The sequence below is a fragment of the Calypte anna genome, chromosome 3 (genome assembly GCF_003957555.1).
Source record: "Calypte anna isolate BGI_N300 chromosome 3, bCalAnn1_v1.p, whole genome shotgun sequence".
Classification (NCBI taxonomy): domain Eukaryota; kingdom Metazoa; phylum Chordata; class Aves; order Apodiformes; family Trochilidae; genus Calypte; species Calypte anna.
In genome coordinates, this window is record NC_044246.1 from 50,989,289 (window position 1) to 51,011,186 (window position 21,898).

A 21,898-nucleotide genomic window follows, 5' to 3' on the forward strand; every position below is an offset into this window, starting at 1 on the left:
TTAGTTGCTGTGTAGGTCTTCAGGGCATAGCACTGTGACACTGTGTATGGTTCAGGTGTGCAAAACACTCAGTGCCAAGAAGTAGCTTCTACTACCTTCCTCCTACCTGGAAAAATTCAGGTGCTATACTCTTGTTTTCTTTTTTCCTGCAGCATCTCAGGCTATGGAGCTGCTGGTGGGAAAGGAGGGAAAAACACCATGGTGCGGTCCCATGGAGTGTCTGTGCTGGGAATTTTTGACCTCCAGAAGGATGATACTTTGTATATCTTGGTGGGACAGCAAGGCGAAGATGCTTGTCCCAGTGTAAGTGATTGCTCTTTCTGCTTTGCCTTAATCCCTTCTATAAATCCATGAAGTTTTGTCTGCTTACAGAGAAAACCATTATCCTTGCGGTGCTTGGGTTGTATGGTTCAAGGGATAGCTACAGCTTTTCTGGGAGGGCATTGGTGTGAAAAGATGAAGTACCACATCACTGTGCTCACTTCCTCTTCAACATTCAGGCCCCATTGTATTACTAACCAATTGTTGCTGCAAATGCCATGACAGAGAAGTGCAGCTTCCACTATTTGCAGACACAACAATCGATTAATCATTTAAATAATCATTAATTATTCTTTGAAGGATGACAGAATAGGAGATTCTTCTGGAGAAAACTAAGAATTATCCAATGAAATTTCACCTACAGCACTGAGCATTTCAATGCTGTGCATTTCTAAGCTGTTGATGCCTGGCATCCAAGAGATGAAAGCTTAGCAGTCTGTTACAGCAGAGAAAGGTTGAAGGATTTAGACAAGGAAGAGGTATTCTCAAGGCTTGATGCTAAAGTAAATAATGTTAAAACTGGAATTTTACATGCCTACAAACAAACCATTAATATGAAGCCTTTTCAAAATAAGAAATACCCTAACTCAAACTTCCATCTAACATCTATAACTGAGACATTCCAGCTGATTGTAATATATGGGCTCATTAAATTTCAGGCCACTGTAATCTTAGAATTTATTGAGTGCTAATGTAATTCTTTCATTGCAGCAAAGAGATTGCATTAACTTGTAAAAAGGACTTTTACTAGATTGGTTTGTAATCGGTTATGTCCTTGACATGAATGATTTTTGAAAAAATTCAATTGTAATTAGTGGTTCCTTTGGGTCACTGACTTTGTCATTTTATTAATCATCCCCACCCAACTCCATATCAATTAAGGAGAGGGAAGAGCAGGGAAAGGAGGATTGTTTAGTTCCACATGAAAGTCTGCATGCACAAAATGGATGCCATTCATTCTCCAACACATTTTATGGTCAACAGAATAATCTGTAACTTGAGGATGCTTTTATTCAGGTTCTTCTTTGAATGAAAATAGAAAATGTCAAATAAAAGGAGTGGGAGGTCAATCCTGTTATAAAAATTGTTTGCACATTTTTGTGTTACAGTGTTGTTCACATATTGAGTTCAGTGTGCACAAGATAGTGCTACTGAGATGGAATATACACAGTAAAATAAGATAGAAGCAAAGCTTACAACTTAGAAATACAGCAGAGTACTGATTGTTGTGCACTTTAGTGCTCCAATTTAAAACCAAAGTTAGGTCATAGTCCAGAAATATTTATAAATGATGGTTTAAGGTTGTGTTTGAAATCAGTGAATTCAGTGATTTGCCTGCTTAAGGTTCCTTTCATGGTAACTGATGATAGGGGAAAATGCTGAGTTGGAAATATGGAAGCTTTTTAGTGAGGTATTTTCTTTAACATCAAGTCAACATTCTAATCACAGGTGGGACTGCAGCTGTTTTAGTAATCTTTGAGCTAGCAAGTACTGCTAATTACAGTAAAACTGCTGCTACGACGTAAGCATTAGATCAACATCAAAACTTACTTGAAGTCTAGATAAGTATTAGCTCTCTGATCTATGCTGAGCTCACTGCCACTGTCCATGCTATGGCTACATAGGTTAAAGATAGCTCTGGTACATCTACATGAACCACCATTGCCTCTTAGTTCTGGATAGATGTGTGTTGACTGCCTGGCCCCGGCTGTTGGGGTACTGAAAGACAAGTAAAGAAACTTTGATTGTCTCTCCATCACATCAGCTGTTGCATAACATGGGGCAAGTCACATCATTACTGAGCTATTCCCATGCCCTGATTGTGAAATACAGATATAGCTAATGCTGGGAAGTATTTGCAGTGAATTATGCTACATCTTGTACATTAAACATTTATGGAACTGGTTTACATGATAATAGATATCAGCACTGATCTTGCTTCAAATTAAACTGGCAACAAATCTTCTTATAAAGGTTGAAGTACAAGCCAAGATGCTCCTAGAAGAGCATTCACTTGCTTCTGCTTATGCAGTTTCACTGGAGGACAATTTATTGTTTGGGATGAAGGGTCTACAAGGTCTGTGAGTATACAAGGACATAGATATTTTTTTACCAGAATTCAAAACTGGTCTTCTTTTTGCAGACTAATGAAGTTATACAGAAAGTCTGCATTGGAGAGAACAATGTGATTGAAGAAGAGATACGTGTGAACAGAAGTGTCAATGAGTGGGCAGGAGGAGGTGGAGGTGGAGGAGGTGCAACTTACATATTTAAGGTATGGAAACATAGTCCCTGTGCACCTTCAGCATGAATGCAACCTGCCACTTGCCTCTAGTACTGCAGCCCAAAATATCTGAGAACCCTTTATACACCTCTGGGGAAGGGTTGACAAAGTGATCTCCAGTTATCCTTCATTTCAAGTCAACAACTGTAGTGAGCTGAGTTGGTCCCTCACACCTAGAATTGCTACATGGTGTAACCACACTTGGTTCAGTGGCTTGGAGATTCCTTTGCAAACAAAATGCTTTGAATTGATTTTTTTCAATGGAAGCTGAGATCCTGAAAGGTAATTCTACAGCAAAGGGTAAACTCCCCAGGACGTTTTTCAAATCTCTCATTGTAGAACGTTAGATTTCAGCTACACATTTGCCCTACAGGGTGCAATGACAGGAAATGGTGAGGATAGCCTGTGTGGTTTTTGTTAGGAACTCTACACCTAGGGACAACTGATCTTTTCTGTCGTGTGCTATCTGAGATAGTATTCATTCCAAGCACTGGTTCAGGTGTTAAAAAGATGTTCCGATCACCCAGCTTCTACATAATTCTACAAAACAGTGCGTGCTCAGCCAGCTTCCAGTGTAGCAGTCCTTTACTAGTGAAGATACTATATAGATCAGTGTTCCTTAGCTATTTCAGTTGATGAAAGTCGCCACAGAAAAATATTATAAGGCATCAGCACTGTAGGTACAATTCATAGAGTTTCTGATGCCACTGTTTGCTGTTGCAGAACATGGTAGGACCAGTGCTATTCATCAGTCTTTTGGATGTGGGTGCATGAATAATGCAATGGTAATTTTTAGTGCTGGGCAGTGTAGGTGCCTGTTTAGTGCAACTTGTAGTAACTAGCATGTGGTCAAACTTCTGTCTGCATGTCTGACTCAATGTGAGCACTGCCCTTGTTTCTGACTTTGTTAAGATGGAGAATGGAGAACCAGTCCCCTTGATAATTGCAGCAGGAGGTGGTGGCAGGGCCTACAGGGCCAAAACAGACATGTTTCATCCAGAAAGGCTGGAGAATGATTCCTCCATTCCAGGGTTGAATGGAAATTCAGGAGCTGCAGGTAAGGAAATTTTTTTTCTTTTAAAGAAAACCTTCGTGAATATTTGGTGCTCCTGGATTCTTCCTCAGAAGGAGGTGAAGCAAAACACATTAAAACACAGTTCAGGGGGAACATGGAATTATAAGAAATGCAAATAGGAAGTACCCACAGTGCAGGATACTTGGCTTAGGTAAGGGTGTCAGAGGTGGTGTGGCCGTAGCAATGACAACATTCTCCTGAAGTAGTGTAGCACCTCTCATAAGAGTTTGCTTTTTGATGTGGGAGTTTGCAGTGGCCATCCTGCTTCCTGCACTATTTAGTGGTCTTTAGACATACTAATAGTTTCCCTGGCTTATGCAGAAAGAGCATAATTGCAGCCTGGCTAGAAGTCTCTGTGAAGAGACCTTGGACTGAACAGCCAGCAGAGCTGAAAGTGAGTCAGTTGTGAGTATGCTGTGTTGAGAGTGGGGCTGGGGCATGTTTGCAGATCCCTTCCACTAAATTCCTTTTATGCCACTTAGGAACTGACCAAGGGTTTTTTTCAAAAGGTTGTTTTTTTGGTTTTGGTTTTTGTGGGGTTTTTCTGCAAAGAGGAAGGGAAGGGTCTTTAAGCCAGAAAAAAAGTGGTTGGGAAGTAGGCAATGTCCATGCATAGTAGGTGAAAAGAGGTGCAGTAGATAAATATGGTTAAAAGCCCTACAGAATGGTCACCATAGCACATCCCCTTTTCTAACCAAGGCATGAGATTCTTACTTTCAGCTGAGATGCTTTGAAGAAATGCTTGTTCTGCAGATCCTGCAGTATTTTTTACACAAAAAAACCTCTTCCTGTGCCTTTTCTTTTAACTGCAGGTGGTGGAGGTGGCTGGGATGATAACACTTCCTTCCTGTGGTCAGGAAAATCCTTGTTGGAAGGTGCTACTGGTGGAAGATCCTGCCCCCAGGCCATGAAGAAGTGGGGGTGGGAGACAAGAGGGGGTTTCGGAGGGGGTGGAGGGGGGTGCTCCTCAGGTGGAGGAGGCGGAGGATATATAGGTAAAGTGGCTTCATGTTCAAGGTGTCCCTTCCCCTCCTTTAGTGCTAATGATCAGCAAAATGCTGATAGAGAATTCTTCTGTAGCTAGCATATTTGAATGTTATGTTCTAGTATGTCTGTGTGTTTTTCCTTTTTATGTCATTTAGCCCTTGAACAAATAGCCAGGTGTCAGTCCTTCAGCTGTAATCCTGGCTCTGCACTCTGCAAAATGTGCCATCAAGATCTTGAGCCTCCTGTTTTAGGGTTATAGTGCTGAAGAAGGGGCAGCCACAGTCTTATGTGCTCCCATTGCCAGCACCTGTGTTTTGAGGACTTCGGTCCTTGAGACTGGCACAGGCTTTATGCCAGGAGAAAGATGCAGCTTCCCCTACCCTGCCTGCTGTGGCTGTGCCTTGATCCTGCACTGGTGGTCTCTGGGGGTAGAAGCTCAGGATGCCAGCCAGGACCCTTCTTAACAACAGTAGTGTTGACTTCAGTCACCAAGAAGCTAATTTCATATGCTGCAGGTCTCAGGACAGCTGTCAGATGGTATTATGTTGATTATAACTGGTGTGGGCCAGGTTCAAGATCTCTAACTCATAATCTCTTGGGCCACATAGTTTCTTCAGCCAATTGCACTGTGGTGGGCTTTTTAACCCCTGGTTCTCCACAGTTTAAATGGTAGACTAGAAATTCTGAGAGGAACCAATGATCTTAAATTATTAAGTGCATGTTTTGTACCAATGTTACTGTGTAATGCATCTTTTTCCAACAGAATGCCTCACATGACATAATTTTATTTTCACTGAAGATGGTTAAACAGGAAAAGCCTTTTTTGGGTGGGGTGGGGGAATCTTTGCATGCTTGTGGTACTATATGTGTGGCCCATACTGTGCTTCTAACATGTTCCATATATTGTACATACATTGCTCCTGGTATGTTCTATATGCCCAAATAGAGCATAAAGCACAAATGAGCAACTCATAAATTCCTTCAGCTCCTGGACGACCCTGCTTTCAGGGTGCAAAGGAGAGGAAGGATATCAAATTATTCATTCTCTTTTCTGACACAGCACATACCCTCTATCTGATCAGCAAGGGTACTGAGCTTAACCCTTGGGTACTGCTCTTTTCAATCTCTTGGTCACATTAATTTTAAGAAGGGCTTATATGTTTTCACAGAATCTAAATGGTTAAAGGTGAAATTTCTGCACTAAGGTGTGCCTTAGTTTGCAATAGTCTGCCAAAAACAGAGCTAAGAAATTGATGATCATAAGCTGCTGCTATTAAACTAAGGTTCTAGAGATAAAAGACCAGTGGTTCATGCCACAACTCAGAAAAGTCTTCTCTACATGTTAAATACTTTGTTTTATTCTCTTTTCTCATTTGGATGCCTCCCTAAATATACTGAAGTCATGCATGTTGCAATGTTTATCTGCATTTTAGTGCTAATGAGCCTCAGTCTGTTAAGGTAACTTCTGGTTTGATGTAGGTGGCAATGCTGCAGTGGACAATGACCCAGAGATGGATGGGGAGGATGGTGTGTCCTTTATTAATCCAATTGGTATTTTATACACTCCAGCACTTAAAGGTATTCATGTGGTCAGAAGTCTTCTCCTGTGTTTATTTCATGTTAAGAATAGTTTGCATCTGCAGGACACTTTAGAAGTCTTTGGGTTGCAGCTTAGTGTCACTGTGAACATGAGAAGACAAAGATAGCATAACAAAGGGCAATGGAGAATAGGCAGCAATGGTAGAAAAAAAGCAGGTGGAGGCTATTAGAAAGCAATTCCCAAAATACAGTCTGCCAGCATACAGAATAATTTTTGGCTAAAGAAAGGGGTAACAGAACATCGCAGATCAGATAATTTAGGAAAGAAGCAGACAGAAGTACCTGATATTGAGTATCAAACACGTTCCTTAGAGCACTCTTCAGCAAAGTATCCAGGCTGAACCAGAGAATTTCTAGAGAAAGCAGTGCAGCACTGCCCAGCCACACATGGGTGTGATAAATCCTGCCATTCCCGTATGTGTCTGCCCAGTAGTCAGTGTATTAAATGTGTTTGTGATGTGTTCAGAAAATACTAAAAAAAATGTTTTTGCTTTAAAAAGTTTACTTTAGAACAGCCAGAAGTATTTTCAAATACAGATGGACTCTGGCCTGATAAATTCAACCAGAAAGTTTTGAAAACATTGCAGTGTTTGACCTCAGAGGGAGTAAACACCAGGAAAGAGAAGGTTCAGCCTCATGGGTCATGTGAAAGGGCAGGTTTCCATTAGGAGCCTCCTTTCTAACCTGGTAGGACTATCTGCTGGAGAGAGCCAGTGCACCTCAGCTGCAGTGGGGCTAATTTAGCTGGTTGATATTTTATACATGAGAATAGGACAGAAGCTGTGAAAGGTGGGGAGAAATCAGTTTCTTAAACGGTGCCCACCTGCCCCATCTGGCAACTGTGACTGCCATGTCCCCTGTTTCTGTGAGTGCCTGAGGGAAATGTGTGAATGATCTTTATAGTAATTAACACAGCTTCTTTCATCCATTGCCTAGTGACAGAGGGGCATGGAGAGGTGGATATTAGGCTGCATCTTAACTGCAGTCACTGTGAGATGGACGAGTGCCATGTTGATCTTGAGACTCAGAAAGTCATTTGCTTTTGTGAGCCAGGCACAGAGTTGGCTGAGGATGGTGTGTCTTGCATAGGTAAGTAGATGTATGGGGTAGCATGTGAAACAGAAAATGTGTGGTAAAAATCTGTAGCTGGGGCTTTCATACAGCCTGAAAGCCTTATCTCGTCTTCCTCAAAACTGGCTTCTGTTGAATGTTACTTTCTTTCCTGCTGGTTTATAGTATAATAATCCTACAGGGTTATTTTGCTAGGATATAGGCACATCAGTGCAGAGGCACTGCTGTGCTTTACAGTATATTTGACATCCTGGGCAGCACTGAGGAGAGTCAGAGAGTGGTTGTGCTGATGCTCACAATCTGCTCTGAAATCATGAAAGTTTACTCACTGAAGGAATGTTCTACCTAAACTTACATCCTGTTAAGAAGCCAAAAAAATGTACGAGGTGAAGGAAAATGCAGTCCCTGTGGATTTGGACATGTAAAGTGAATTTAGAGACTCTATATGAAATTTCTGAGGAAAACTGAAGATGGTGCCTGCACTTGGAAGTGCACTTTAAAAGCCACATGCTCAGAGCTCCATTACTAGGTTTCCTTCATATTTACATAAGAATATTATGTATATGTATATATATATGAGTATCATATATATATATGAATATATAGCAATATATATTAAATATAAAAGTATCTCCAGGATTTCAGGAGCTTGCTCTCAGCTTTGTCACTTGCATATGAAAACTGTTCTGTATTTCTACCATTTTTAAATGTAAAATGGTTAAAAAGCATGATCATTTTGCCAGGGTGAAGTAAACCCTAATAGACTGTCTTTGCATGCCCTGTGGTCCCACGAGAGAATGCAGCTTGCACTACACTTACTGCTACCAAGTTTTTCTGCCTGGATTACATGCATTTTGGAGATGATACGTTGCAGTCCTACTTCTGCTTTCCTGTGATTTGGCAGTGACTGCAGCACTTTAACCCTGGCAATGTAATGTTCTTTCCACCTCCTGCCCCTGGTTTCTATGGTCTTGTTTTTATACCCAGGGAGGGCACATTTAATTATTTGATAGCAAACCATCCGTTTTAATAGCTTGATATTAAGTGAGAGAAGTGAAACAATGAGGAACTAAAGGTCATTGATCCTGAGAATTGATCATGCTCCTACATGTTGCTCCTACACTGTAGGAGCAGTAGATGAGTAAATGGAAGGAAGAGCAGAAAAATGTCTGAAAAAAAGTAGATGCCAGAGATCATTTCAAACACATAATTCCTTCTTCTCCTGCTTCTGTTACAGCTGAGCCAGTGGTTCATCTCCCTCTCTCCTTGGTCTTGTCTGTAGTGACATCAGCATTGGTGGCTGCTTTGATTTTGGCTTTTTCAGGAATCATGATAGGTGAGTGTTTCTATGCTAAAGATATTTTCATATAAGGGCTGAATTTGAGACAGGGATAATTGGGCCCTGTGAGGCAAAAGGATTTGAGTTTTTAGCTACTACTGTATATATAATAACAACTTCCCAAATACACACCTTATCTTCAGATTTCAGTAGTTTTCTCTCACCACAATGACCAATGTGAGGAGGTTTCAGCAACTGACTGCATCTAAAAAGAGACAGGATTGCTTGTGTTGTAGTCTAAGGCTGTCAGAACACAGCTGCCACTGGTTTTGTGAGGGTTGTTGGTGCATCATGTCTAAAACTTCTTTATTTGTGTGCCTATATACAGATTTAGCTTCTTAATTTAAGCTTGAAATTCTCACATACGTTCCCCTTTTATGAACTGCTTCTTACTAGGATGTGGGTAATTTTAGCATCTTTATTTGAAATTCTAAAAGGTATTTTTCACCCTTTCGTTTTCCTATTTTAAACAATTGGTCACCTGCATTCAATTGCAAGCAGAATATATTTGAATCAATTAAAAGCAGACAGAGATCCAAACCACAGCTCTACCACTTTCCTTTGCCCACAGTGTGTAGAGTCTGGGGGAGGGATGTACCCAGAGCAGCAAATGGCAACTATTAAATTAGATTTGTGCAGCTGTTTCAGTTTTAAGATTTCAGGAGTTATCACTTGCACACACATGGTCCTACACGCATGATTTCTGACCTGACAGTACCCCTTTAAAATCACAAATTACTTCTCAGGGAGTGGAAGAGTGTAATCCTCTTTCCATCCAACTAGCCTATCATTGCCATCTCAGGAAAGAGCAGCAATTAAAAAAATCAAAGCAAATGCAATAAGGAGGAAAATGGAGGACAGGAAGGCTTTGTGGCCTTTGCCACTGCCTGTTTACCCATTAAATTCTAACCCTGAGCAACATCTGCTGGAGAAGATGCAATAGCTATTGCTGTGGCAGTCTTAGGGTGCAAGACAGCTTCCACAGAAATCAATATTGAGGGTAATAGTGGCTTAGCCTGATTATGATTGGCATCTTGCTTTGAAAAAAATACTGCAATATCAGTTACTATTTCAAGGAATATCCACAGGAAGCCTTCTTTCAAGATCTGATCTCTAATGATGATTCAGAAGTATTAGTTAAGTGATTCAAGAAATGTAATGCTGTGGTGAACTGATTTCAAATTTAGTCCAGATCTGTTCTTTAGAAACAGGAAGTTTTGCAAAATGAGCCAGTTTTATGTGCAATGTGTTCTTCTGGAGTAACAGTTTAGTCTATTCATTTTGAACACCATGATGCAACAACTGATTTCAAATTTTAGTCACTTCTATGTAGTTTATTAAAGTTGCTTATACCCTAACTCCCTCAATTTTTGTCCAGTTAAAATAAACCAAACAAAAAAACCCACAGAAGAACCTCAGAACTGTGAAGTCAGAGATCTCTGCAAGTGAAATTCATTTTACTTCTTCCGAACAGTTCATGACCAATCTTGTTTCTTCATAAGATGTGCAAATCAAAAGTTCCTGGATAACTTCAGATTGGATTTTCCATCTGTAATTATTTGATGTACAGAAATATCACAATGTCACTGTCTGCTTTTGAAATCTGGCCACACAGCAAACTCCAAGGAGATGTACTACAGGGCTGCTGTCCTATTCCAAAGTCAACCTCTGTCTGCTTTACTGTGTTCTCCATATTCAGTGTATCGTCGGAAGCATCAGGAGCTGCAAGCCATGCAGATGGAGTTACAGAGCCCAGAATATAAACTGAGCAAGCTGCGTACCTCCACTATCATGACAGACTACAATCCCAACTACTGCTTTGCAGGAAAGACCACATCTGTTAGTGACCTCAAAGAGGTGCCTCGAAAAAATATCTCCCTCATCCGGTAAATTCACCTTTGCCTTTGCCATGCTTCACACCACACACTTGCACATAATGACTCTTTTAAACTGATGGGAATTCTGGTCTTCATGCAAGCACATGAAAATTTTCATGCACTTTTAGACACATACCCCTTTTCATAAGAACAATGTAAAGCTGTTCATTAACAGTAAAAAATAGTAAAAATGTTCAGTAGTTAGGCTGAACTGTGTGAAGGGGTAGTGTGTGAAGAGAAGACTCTTTGGCAGTCTCCTTAGCCTGTTAGGGGTGCAGTGTTAATCTGGGATTATGAGAGGAACTGAAAAGTCATCACCAGTAATTTAGACACATCTTTTGCAGACTGTGTGATGAATGGCCCATTTCTTTTACTCACGGATGAAATGCTGGGAAGGCTGAGGCTTGTAGGAGGCTCTTTTAATGTCCTTGCCAAACATGGTGACATCCTTACATACAGGAAAAGCAACAGGTTTGAGACAGCTAAACAGTATTAAAAGAACAGGAGTATAAAGGCAGCAGGATGATAGTCATGACTAGATCAGAACTTCTGGAAAATTTGAAATAGCCCTCTAAGAAAAACTTGAAAATTCAGATTCTTTCCCACCTTGCTTTACTGCAGGATACAGTGCATGGCACTTGTGCATGTGACATTATCCTGGTACCAAGCGATTTTACACAAAAATTGAGTAAGTGGAAGCAAGAGAGCTGCAAAGAGACTAGGAAGCTTACAGTGCTAAAAATTATGATGCTCAGAGCAGTCTGCAATTGCAGTGTGCAATCATAGAATCATAGAATTGGCTGGGTTGGAAGGGACCTCAGAGATCATCGAGTCCAACCCTTGAACCACCGTTGCAGTGGCTAGACCATGGCACTGAGTGCCACGTCCATGTTTTGCTGTTTCTTATCTCATTCCCCCTTAGCTGCACATCTTGCTGGTCTGCTTCTAGAAATTTTCAGTGTACCCTATGCTGCTGCTGCCTTTGTCACATAGGTTCTAAAAGGACTTCTGAACTGTGGCAAGCTGCAGAAAATAAAAAATATAGCTAGGAATTTATAAGGGCAAGAAAGGTATGCATTTTGAAAGGAGGAGGGTGAGTTATGAGTTTTAGACATCTGTTTTACACCCACGGTTTGTAACAGGTTGGTAAGGCATAGCCAAAAATGGTGTCTCAAACTGATACCTACAAAATGTTATCATTAAAAGAAGAGTTAGAGTCACAGGCAATACAGTATCACTGCCTAGACTGGTCTTTATCCTGGCAAAATTACAGACAGAACTTAAGCAATACCAGAGCAGATTATCCTTAGCCACACCTGTTTGAACAGGCAGGAGGGCAGCAGCCCTGCAAAACCAGCTCACAGATAGACTAAAGAGCAGAATAAGTGCAGGCCAGACCTGGCTCTACCAAGAAAGTGTGTGGTTATAGAAAAGAGTCTTATTGTGGGCCTTTTACCTGGCCTGAGATGCAGGAATGTCTCTTAGAGGTTCAAACCACTACTGGCCAACATGCAGCCCATGCAGGCAGGGTTAAGAGAGACCTAGGATCTGGGATGCAGCCTCATTTTCTGCCAGAGTTCACTGTGTTGTTATGATGTCCCCTATGTGGTATAACCATTGTTGTACCAGTTGACTTAACATTTAGCGAGTGAACAGGCAAAATTGGCATCATAAGGATCTGCTGTGTGATTATTTTTTTCTTGTACCCTTATTAAAAATAAAACTGTAAATTTCATAATACAATCAACGCAAGAAACAATTCTCGGCATGGATTCCTAGCGGCAAGAGCTTTACAGTGCACTAAAACCATCATTTGCTGGATAAGGTGCTTATCCAGAATCACAAACTAAATTGGGAAAAGATACTGGTTTAGAATTAAGGTCCTCTGAAAACCTCCTAGTGCTTAATTTCTTCTTCAATGCTTTATTTAATAGTGACGCATTACCATTATTGGAGCTGTTAATGTTTTCAAGGTTTGGGAACACCAAGACTCCAGACCTATCTTTATTGACCTGTTTTGGAGCACCCAGCACTAGAGTACTGACACCAAAGCCATAGAAGAGTGTTGTCCATTACACACTGCAGTGCCAGCAGCCTGATTTTACTGGATACTGTTGGCCTTTGAGGATTTTTTTCCCTACTAAGTAAATACACTGTAGGTCCAGGAAAGGTCACACCAAGGTCTGGTCTTCTGCTTAGTGGGAGGAGTGGTATTGTCACTATCAATATCCAGTTTGCCCCATTTCACTACCATAAAAAGATTGGCCCATTCTGTGTGCTGTGTCCACAGTGTTATAATGTGTGTTCACTGAAGTAAAACCTTCTTGTCTTCTCTGGTCTGTCCAGGGGTTTGGGCCACGGAGCCTTTGGTGAGGTATATGAAGGTCAGGTGGCAGGGATCCCCAGCGACCCCACTCCTTTGCAGGTGGCTGTGAAAGTAAGTGACAGCATATGGGTTATGATGGTGGTTTCATTCACTTTTTCACCCAAGAGTTACAATGTATTATAAAAATTAAGATGAATTAAGCATTACCATACTACTGAAAGATGTGGCTAGAAAGGTTGCTGCACCTATTGTAACAGTTTAATCCATCATAGCCATGATACAACTTGTGGCATATAGACTTGAGCCTATTAAAAGAGGTTTGTAAGTAATAAACAGGCAAAGATTTCTCCTACAGATGCAACAGACTGCAGATACAGGAAATAAATCCATCCTGTCTGTCCTCCTCATGCTACACCTGGTTTTGTATAATTTGTCCAAAGCCTTTGAGTCAGGGGCCAAAAGCCTACACAAGGCCAAGAGCAGCTAGTGACATCAGAGAGCCTACAGGTAGGACATGGCTGGTTTTTCAAGCATCTTACCACTCCATCTCATGATGGATATGTACCGGGTATGAAGAGAAGTCCTAAGAGACACTGGTAGGGTTCTCCAGGTCTTCAGCAGCCTAGGTAGCTTGTTTTCTCATTGAGGGTACATAGCAGCTCAGTTCTGCTGGTGGTTGTAGTTCATAATCTTGCTGAGAGGTTCATAATCTTGCATTGAACTGCCTGAGAGCTCAGGAAGTGCAGTTCATAGAATTATAGAATCATAGAATAGGCTGGGTTGGAAGGGACCTCAGAGATCATTGAGTCCAACCCTTGAACCACCATTGTGGTTGCTAGACCATGGCACTGAGTGCCACATCCAGTCTCTTTTTAAATATCTCCAGGGATGGAGAATCCACCACTTCAGTGGGCAGCCCATTCCAATGCTTGATCACTCTCTCCGTAAAGAAATTCTTTCTAATATCTAACCTAAAGTTCCCCTGGCACAACTTAAGACCATGCCCTCTTGTCTTGTTGAAAGTTGTCTGGGAGAAGAGACCAACCCCCCCCTGGCTACACCCTCCTTTCAGGGAGTTGTAGAGAGCGATGAGGTCTCCCCTAAGCCTCCTCTTCTCCAGGCTGAACAGCCCCAGCTCCCTCAGCCTCTCCTCATAAAGTTCACATTCCTTATCCTCTGTACTGTGGAATCCCAAATATTGGGCACTCTTCCCTGTGCACTTTGAGCTACTTAATTTGCTGGGAGGAAGATGACAGTAGCACCAATGGGCTGTGTGTTCTAATCTGTACCTTTCAACAGGCGTTCCAAGCTAGTTTAATAATGGTTTAGCTATTATCTTGGAGTGAAGTTTCTTTCAGAGGAACAATGATTCTGTAATTGCTGCAGACAATATTGGTGGTTTTTTATTCTGTCAGGTGTTCTACATTTGTAAGTTTAAATATATTCTCCGTGCCAATCTGTTCTTTCTTTTCCAGACACTGCCAGAAGTGTGTTCAGAGCAAGATGAGCTGGATTTCCTCATGGAAGCTCTCATTATTAGGTGTGTATGAATAAGATGAACAAGCACTTGTGTAGTCTTGCAGCCTAGCACTGTAAGGAGAAAAGGTGCTTTGAGAGATGATGTCCATGCAACACATCTATACAGTAGTTCTAGCACACAGCTGTCAGTATTTTACAAAGATGACAGGCATTATTTTTATATTCTGCTTACAAATGAAGAAACTGAGGCACCAGATGAAAAAAGGCTGAATTTTCAAGAGTCCACAGTGGTTTTCATTATCCAAATTGACAATCTTTAGACCCAGTTTTCACAAATAATAATAGGATCCTTTGTTTTCTGTTGCTGATCAGAATATGAGGTAAAAAGAAACAACAGGAGTTTGAGTTAGACTCCTCAAACCAAGAGGCATTGATTTAATGCTGCTGTCATGTCACACCTCACTGACTGAATCCTAGAATCTACAGAAATGGTTTCCTCATCACATTGAAGTCTGGAGAAATAAGGAAATATTGGAGGGTAGACTTTGTGGAATACCTCTTCTACTATCACACATTCTCTGTTTCATCTGAGTCCTAAGTTTTGCCCTGGCCCAAAAAGGATACAGAATATAGGAGGTGGAAAAGCAGCCAAAAGCCACTCCTTCCCCACCTCTGTTTCTGCACTATAGAGACAGACACAGAGTGCAGGAATAGTACTCTAGCCTCATCCAGCTTCCCTGCCTTTGACATTTGTTACTTACTCTGGAAAGAAAAAAAAAAACAAACAAACATTCCCAGCAGAAAAACATTTTGATTCTTTTCTGCAATTGTGCTTTTTGGATCAAAGCTGATTCATACCTGAGTCTCCCTGTCTCCACAGCAAGTTCAACCACCAGAATATTGTGCGCTGTATCGGGGTGAGCTTGCAGGCACTGCCTCGTTTCATCCTGCTGGAGCTCATGGCTGGAGGTGACCTGAAGTCATTCCTGAGAGAGACACGGCCTAGACCGGTAAGGAAACAGAACATTTAATTTTATTTAAGAAACTACTGCCACCAGGCAAATACATAACTGTAAGGGAGCTGCATTTCTGTGAATAGCTGATTGATATTGGCAAGAAGACAATCTGGCCTAGAACTGTTGACTAAATAACAAATAACTTTAGTCCAGAGTTTTAAAGATTTTCAACAAAAAGCAGCATCAATACAAAATGACAGTGAGTTAGAAATGTGTAAGAAATAAATTACAACTTCTAGAGAGGAATCTATACTTCAGAAGAAGAAAGTTTGCTCTGAGTCCATGGATCAGAAAGGCATCCAGCTGTTGAAGTTTAACACCAGGGCCCAGATGCACCCTTTGGCTCTACATTTCTGTGACATATTACAAGAGAGACACAAATTTGCTCTAGTAGATAAAAGGAAGATTCTTCCTCAAGGCATCTGGAAAGAGATTGACTTTGTATTTTTGCCTTGGGGTCTGGTTTTCAGACATATAAAGTGATTTGTGTTCCCCAGGAGCATTACAGTCTTGGATAGATTGCAATAAAGTAGCTCCTGCCTAGATAAGAACACTGCATCCAGAAAGTCAAGATGTTTGAAACCTAAGCAAGCAGTTTTTATAAGTCGGTTTTCTGTAGGACCTGGAGGTGCTCTTGTCGGCTCATATAAATGGGATGAACTTGCTGGTGGGTGAATGGGGAAATTAATGTTTTGCAATGTGGGCTTCTCTCTCACTCAGTGCAGAGCAAAATGGCATGGGCAAAGTATGCTGCTTGGCAGGTGTTCTGTTCAAAATTGTCAGGGCAGGCTGTGCCAAATGTTTGACGTGAAAGGATGGTGCAGGGAGATGGTCCATCACTTTACAGTGTAAGCATCTTTTTGGCTCACCAGATTAGAGGGAGAAGCCAGGTCAGTAAAGATAAGGCTCTTGTGAGGAAGCACTAAGAAATTACTCCTGAGCAGCAGTCATTTTTGCCTACTTGCAGTAAAATAAACCAGTTGCTTTTGTGAATGAAAAGTCCTTAATCTTCATAGGATGCAGTCATGGGAGCCTTCTGATCTGCGGGGTTTCTTTCTGTCTGCCCCTACCTCAGTCATTAGTTCATCCCCTGCATGTGACAGCTTCCATTTCTGTTCATTGTAACTCTGTGCAACCCTTATGAAAGTTAATGTCAGAAGAAATGGATGATTTGGCCCAGGCATAACATAAATTACTTCTTTGCTGTTTCTCTTTCTGCCTTTAAAATCTCTCCTTCTTTTCCCCTTTTTTCATTCTTTCTTTTGTGATCTGTATGAGGTTGTCTGACACTGACCATAACTACCACTATGCACAGGGGCTGTTCCTAGAACCTTGGATATCCTCCCCAGTTCCTGCATTTAACTTGAACTTGGTCCCAGATGTGGGACTGTTGCTTGTTTTCTGCCCTGTCCCATGCCTGGCAAAGATGAAGCAGGTGGGCAGCTGCAAGCTTAAACTGATTCAGAAAAGCAGTTTCTAGTCCCTCTGACAGCTGGGTGAATATGGGCAGCCTGACTGTGTGCAGATACAAATCCACATGTTTCAGCTGTACTTGTAACACCTTCCTTGTCCTTGCCTTGCTCTGCTTCTGCTGCCATCCCATGGGGTGGATGCCTGTCAATAACAAAAGGGAAATTTGTTGTCCAGCTGCTGGGGTGGCTTCTGAGGTGCTAATGGCACTTGTGAGTCCTGAGAAATCAGTCTCTGGGGCACATGCTTGAATTCTCACTCAGAAACTGTGAGACCAGGAGACTGTCTTGGTGATGAGAGATGAGATGTCTGCAGGGCATTGTGCTCTGAAGTACAGGACCCATCAGTGGAACTGGATTTACCTTCCGTGTATACTTGAGGTGTGACAGTCTCTGTACATAAGGCCCGTGGCTCAGTGCTGCTGGCTGTATCTCTGCAATGCTGTTAATGAACCCTAAGCTGCTTTGTTCCTCCTGTTGTTCATTCAGGAAAGACAGGCAGAAGGCAGGCATAGCAGACTGGATGTGCAGCTTTCCAGGAAAGGCAAGGAAAGGCAAGGAGCAGTGCAGAGTAAACATGCTTCTATGAGCTTTGCTTCCAAAAGGAATTAATTGAGCACACAAGACCTAGCTGATTGACTGAAACAAGTATACTGCTTACTGTTGCAGTAAGCATCATATTAAGTACTTCTATGATTCCCTATTTTCTTTCCACTTTTGTATTTTCCAGCTGATATCCTTTCTATCTTGTCTTTTGCACCTACTTCTGCTTTCAGCCTGATAGTAGAAGAGAGATTTATTTGTTCATCCTCTTACCTTCAGTCCCCAGCTGCCTTCCTCACTTCCTAGCTAGTAACTTCAAATTAATTTTACAATTTCAGTCAAATTTGATCCAGTTGTCAAAGGCATTAGCATATTTCAGTAAGAAGAAAACATCACACAAGAGTGACCACTGAGCAGAATAGTTGTCTTGTTTGGTTTGCCACTGCCCAGCAAGAAACTGTGTGACTTGGAGCAAGACACACACATATACAGCTGTGTGTTAAAGCATGGATGGCAGCAGGGCAAATGATGGAGGAGAAAGTGAGACAAGGAAAGGAGGAAACTTAATACATTATAAGGAGCATAAAGTATGAAGCTAGAGCTGCCACAGGAGACACAGAATCCAACTTAATGAGAGATCAGGATACTGCCAGCACAAGTTATTCCATGCTGTTCATCTGTGTTCTTCGTGTAAATAATGAAAGCAATGTTCAGCTAAAATGTAGATATTCTTCTGAACTAACTAGCCAAGAATGATTGTATGTGTATAAGCCAAATGTTCATCCAGTGTCATTGATACAATACCAGTGACTTTTGTTGAACATTATGTTTATTCCAGCCAGGTTTACTCTGTAAGCTTCAGATTCAAACTTCTCTATGGGTCTAGGATTTACAGCCCTGAAGCGTTTCTTTGTCTCATTTCTAAAAAAAGCTTCACATCTATTACAGAATTATGCCTTTCTCCTCATCTGGAGAGAGGCAGTCTGATAGATTCAGAAATGCCTGAAACTGGAGCCTTCACTCATTCACACAGGGCATTGAAGAGCTGTCCATTCTGGGAAGTTCAGTGCTGATCTTTCTCACACACATCACAGCAATCAAAGAACAACTCTGGAAGCTAAATCATATATGGATAAATTATTCTCCTCCTTTGTGTTGTGCAGCCTGTAGCACAGAGCAGTGATTACACTGAACAATACACAGAATTTAATTCACCTTTAGTGGGACTCAGCCTCACCTGGGGAGATGTCACATTAGTACTCTGAGCAGCAGTGCATTGCAGCTGGCATTGTCCGTTCATCTGGGGATAAAAAGGTGTAAAGTGTCTGATGGCTGCTCCCTTTGCAAAAGGAATCCCAAACCCTCATTTTTCAAACAAATTACATAGCTAGGTGGGCAATGTTTTGCCAAATAAATCATGGAAGAAATACGTTCAAAGAGGGGAAGGAAGAGAAAAAAAGACAAGAATAGACAAATGCTATGCTGTTCAAATCAGCTTGTAGCTTCAGGCTACTGACTTCCTTGCAGCACAGCTCAGGTGTGGAATCTATTGCACAGTAAAGAACCAGGCTTTTTACTTGGTTTTCAGTTCAGGTTTCAGACCCTTGCTAAGAAGATGGGAATATTAGTAGATTGAGATACTAGTTTCCCTTTGGTTATGTCCAAAAAGGAAGAAAAAAGGCATTTGTATCCTTTGTTACTGTAGCCATCTTGTGTAGCTGTTAAGTCACTTTAAGTCATAGAGGTAAAAAAGATTATTCGTCCCTATTGTACACTGTCCTCAGGAGGGCACAGAGGACAGTCTTTAGGTATATATCTGCAATGAACTATACTGTGTAAATAATAAAATATGGACAGGTGATACACAGTTACAGTTTTTGGTTTTATGGATGGAAAAAACAGGCTTTGTTCACACAGATATACATAACTTTTCAGTTTTTTCATCAGAGAAGTGTTGAGGCCAGGTTTACCCTAATCTGTTCTGAAGACATGAGTTTTTCAGTTTTTACCAGCCAGTGGCCTATGTTTCACCACTGTCTACTGCCTGCTACAGGCCTGGATATACTTCCAATCCTGGCTAGAAGTGGTTTAGCTCAGATGGGATGGTCAGCACAGCATTACATCAGTCTGGAGATGTGTTTCATCACAACAGATGGGCTGGCAGAGCCAGCAGTCCCTATCACTGGAGGACCTGTGCTGGTTTTGCATCAGTGAGAGATACTCATGGGTATGTGTGCCTTGTGAATACTTGCCAGAATGGTAGTTCTGAAAAGAGAGAGCTAGTTTGGTCAAGTGACTAAGGCCACTGAGCTAGCAAATGGCTGCTGTGGAATAAGCTGTGACTGGCACTCAGTTGTTTGTCATCACTCTGCTGGCAGCAATGATTTCCTCCTACCTACAGGACTGGCCACAGTGATCACTGATTCACACCTCAGTGCAGAAGCTGATGGTTTGTCTTCAGAGGCCAGCAACTGTGAGCCTGCACTAAGCCCTTTCCACTAAATCATCTGGCTTCTGCTGGCAAGGGCTATAGACTTCATCAGAGGGGCAGAACAAGGAGTTGGAAGCTTTAGTCTTCCATAGCCATTGGCTACACAAGCCCATGTAAGTGCTCTGAGGGGCAAGATAAAGCCTACACAGATGCAGAGGAGGAGAAGAGCAAATGTGACTCATGGCATTATACAAAATGGCATTCTTATTGTTCAAGGTGCCTTTAGAAAGGAGCTAGCAATAATACAAAGAAACTGAGAGAGGACCAGTTCATGCTACAGATCTCATAAAAAAAATCAGGATGAAAATTCAGAAGCATCTCCCCTGGGAACTGAGGGAAATTCTTATATGGGCATCTCAGTGGAGCTGGAAAGTCAGATTCAGCTGTTCTGATCCTGTCCCTGAGACTTGTATGACATTGTGCCTGCACATCCTTTGCGTGGTTCATGAATACAAACTCCCTCTTGTGCATTTTTACAGTCCATTTGTGTATTACCATCTGATCTGCATCACTTGTTGGAGTAATCCCAAGACTGTACCAGTGACAAATCATGTCATATTCTTGCTCTTAACCCACTGTTGTCCCTTGTGTCTCGGCAGAATCAGCCCTCCTCCCTTTCCATGCTGGACTTGCTCCACGTGGCTCGTGACATTGCTTGTGGGTGTCAGTACCTGGAGGAGAATCACTTCATTCACAGGTGGGTGAATGCATCCATATCAGCTTGAGCATGGCTTTCGTAGAGGCCATAATGCCCTTCTTGATATGTTTATGTGCTGCTGCGCTCTAGTGGCTGCATAACTTTAAACAAGGATGATAAAATCAGAATAGTAGAAGCAATCAACAGAAAGGCTGCTGTAAATCAGGTTGCAGAGGGCTGTAGTTTTGCCAGAGATCTGGACCTCTATCTAATTGTCTGCGCTTGTGCAGCCTTTTTGGCTAATCTGCAAGTGGAAACACAATCTTGTGACAAAAGTCTTCAGACTTAGTGCCTTTCTGCTCATTTTGGAACCCTTTTCTTCTCTCTCTTGAAGGATGGCTGTACAAGTACAGCTAGAAGTGCAGCACCTAATGACAGATCCTAATGACCTGATTCTGCAGAACACGGTGTTTGGCAAGTGTCCAAAATTCTGCCCATAGCATTATGTAGAGGTGAACAGAGAGAGACTGTAGTTCACTCTTCTGAAAGTTGTGCCACAAGCTATGTCACCATGTTACTCAGATCTCAAGGTTAGGGTAAGGGTAAAGCTGAAGCTTTACCTGCATACACAGGACTGAAGGTATCAGCCTTCAGAGCAACACTTGCAATACTTGGACAAGCATGGTGGTAACAGGTCAGTGGATCATTCCTTGGACAGCTTGTTGTTAGACCAGTACATTGTTAAAATCAGCCCCACTGCTTGAAACTCCATAGAAACTTAAAAATAGCTTCTGGGGTGAAGGGAGGCCTGTCCTTTCAGCTAGGATATGATACATGAAGTTTAAAGTGGAAATGTTAAAGAGCAGAACTGCTTCTGCTGTTGGGGTAGATTTGAATTGGGACATCACATAAAAACTGACTCCTCTGACTAGTGCGGGCTCTCTGCAGCTCAGGAAAGTAGGCACTCTTCTTTTCTTTCTCAGCTGCAAAATTGTTGAATGATTAAGTGCTTCTTTTCTTTCTGTTGCTTTCCTTCTCTTTCCTTTTAGGGATATTGCTGCCAGGAACTGCCTCCTTACCTGTCAAGGGCCTGGGAGAGTGGCCAAAATTGGAGACTTTGGAATGGCTCGGGATATATACAGGTAGCAGAGTTAAGCCTAGAGCACCTGCAAGTGGAAGCTTCCTAAAATGAGGAAGAAGCAGTGTTTGTGCAGGAGAGCAGGCTCATATGGTGCTCTGCATAACCCTAATAAGACTAGGGTGGCGAGATCTTGCAATGAGGAATCTCACCTAGTGCTTTTTTCACGTTGGCCTTCATCTGTAGCTTAATTGTACTCTGTATGCTTTTCACACTCCTGACAGCTTTCTTCTGGGTAACGAAGTC

The 21,898-nt window shown here is 41.8% G+C and overlaps 1 protein-coding gene across 1 annotated transcript in view; it reads left to right on the forward strand.

Moving 5' to 3' along the window:
* ALK (ALK receptor tyrosine kinase) overlaps positions 1 to 21,898 on the forward strand; it is a 218,750-nt gene that overhangs the window by 190,519 nt on the left and 6,333 nt on the right. Inside the window, 13 exon segments of the mRNA XM_030447537.1 lie at positions 153 to 303; positions 2,465 to 2,596; positions 3,518 to 3,662; positions 4,493 to 4,675; positions 6,147 to 6,245; positions 7,203 to 7,355; positions 8,575 to 8,673; positions 10,376 to 10,562; positions 12,900 to 12,990; positions 14,355 to 14,419; positions 15,239 to 15,368; positions 20,477 to 20,574; positions 21,564 to 21,656. Coding sequence (XP_030303397.1) covers positions 153 to 303; positions 2,465 to 2,596; positions 3,518 to 3,662; positions 4,493 to 4,675; positions 6,147 to 6,245; positions 7,203 to 7,355; positions 8,575 to 8,673; positions 10,376 to 10,562; positions 12,900 to 12,990; positions 14,355 to 14,419; positions 15,239 to 15,368; positions 20,477 to 20,574; positions 21,564 to 21,656 — 1,626 coding nt within the window.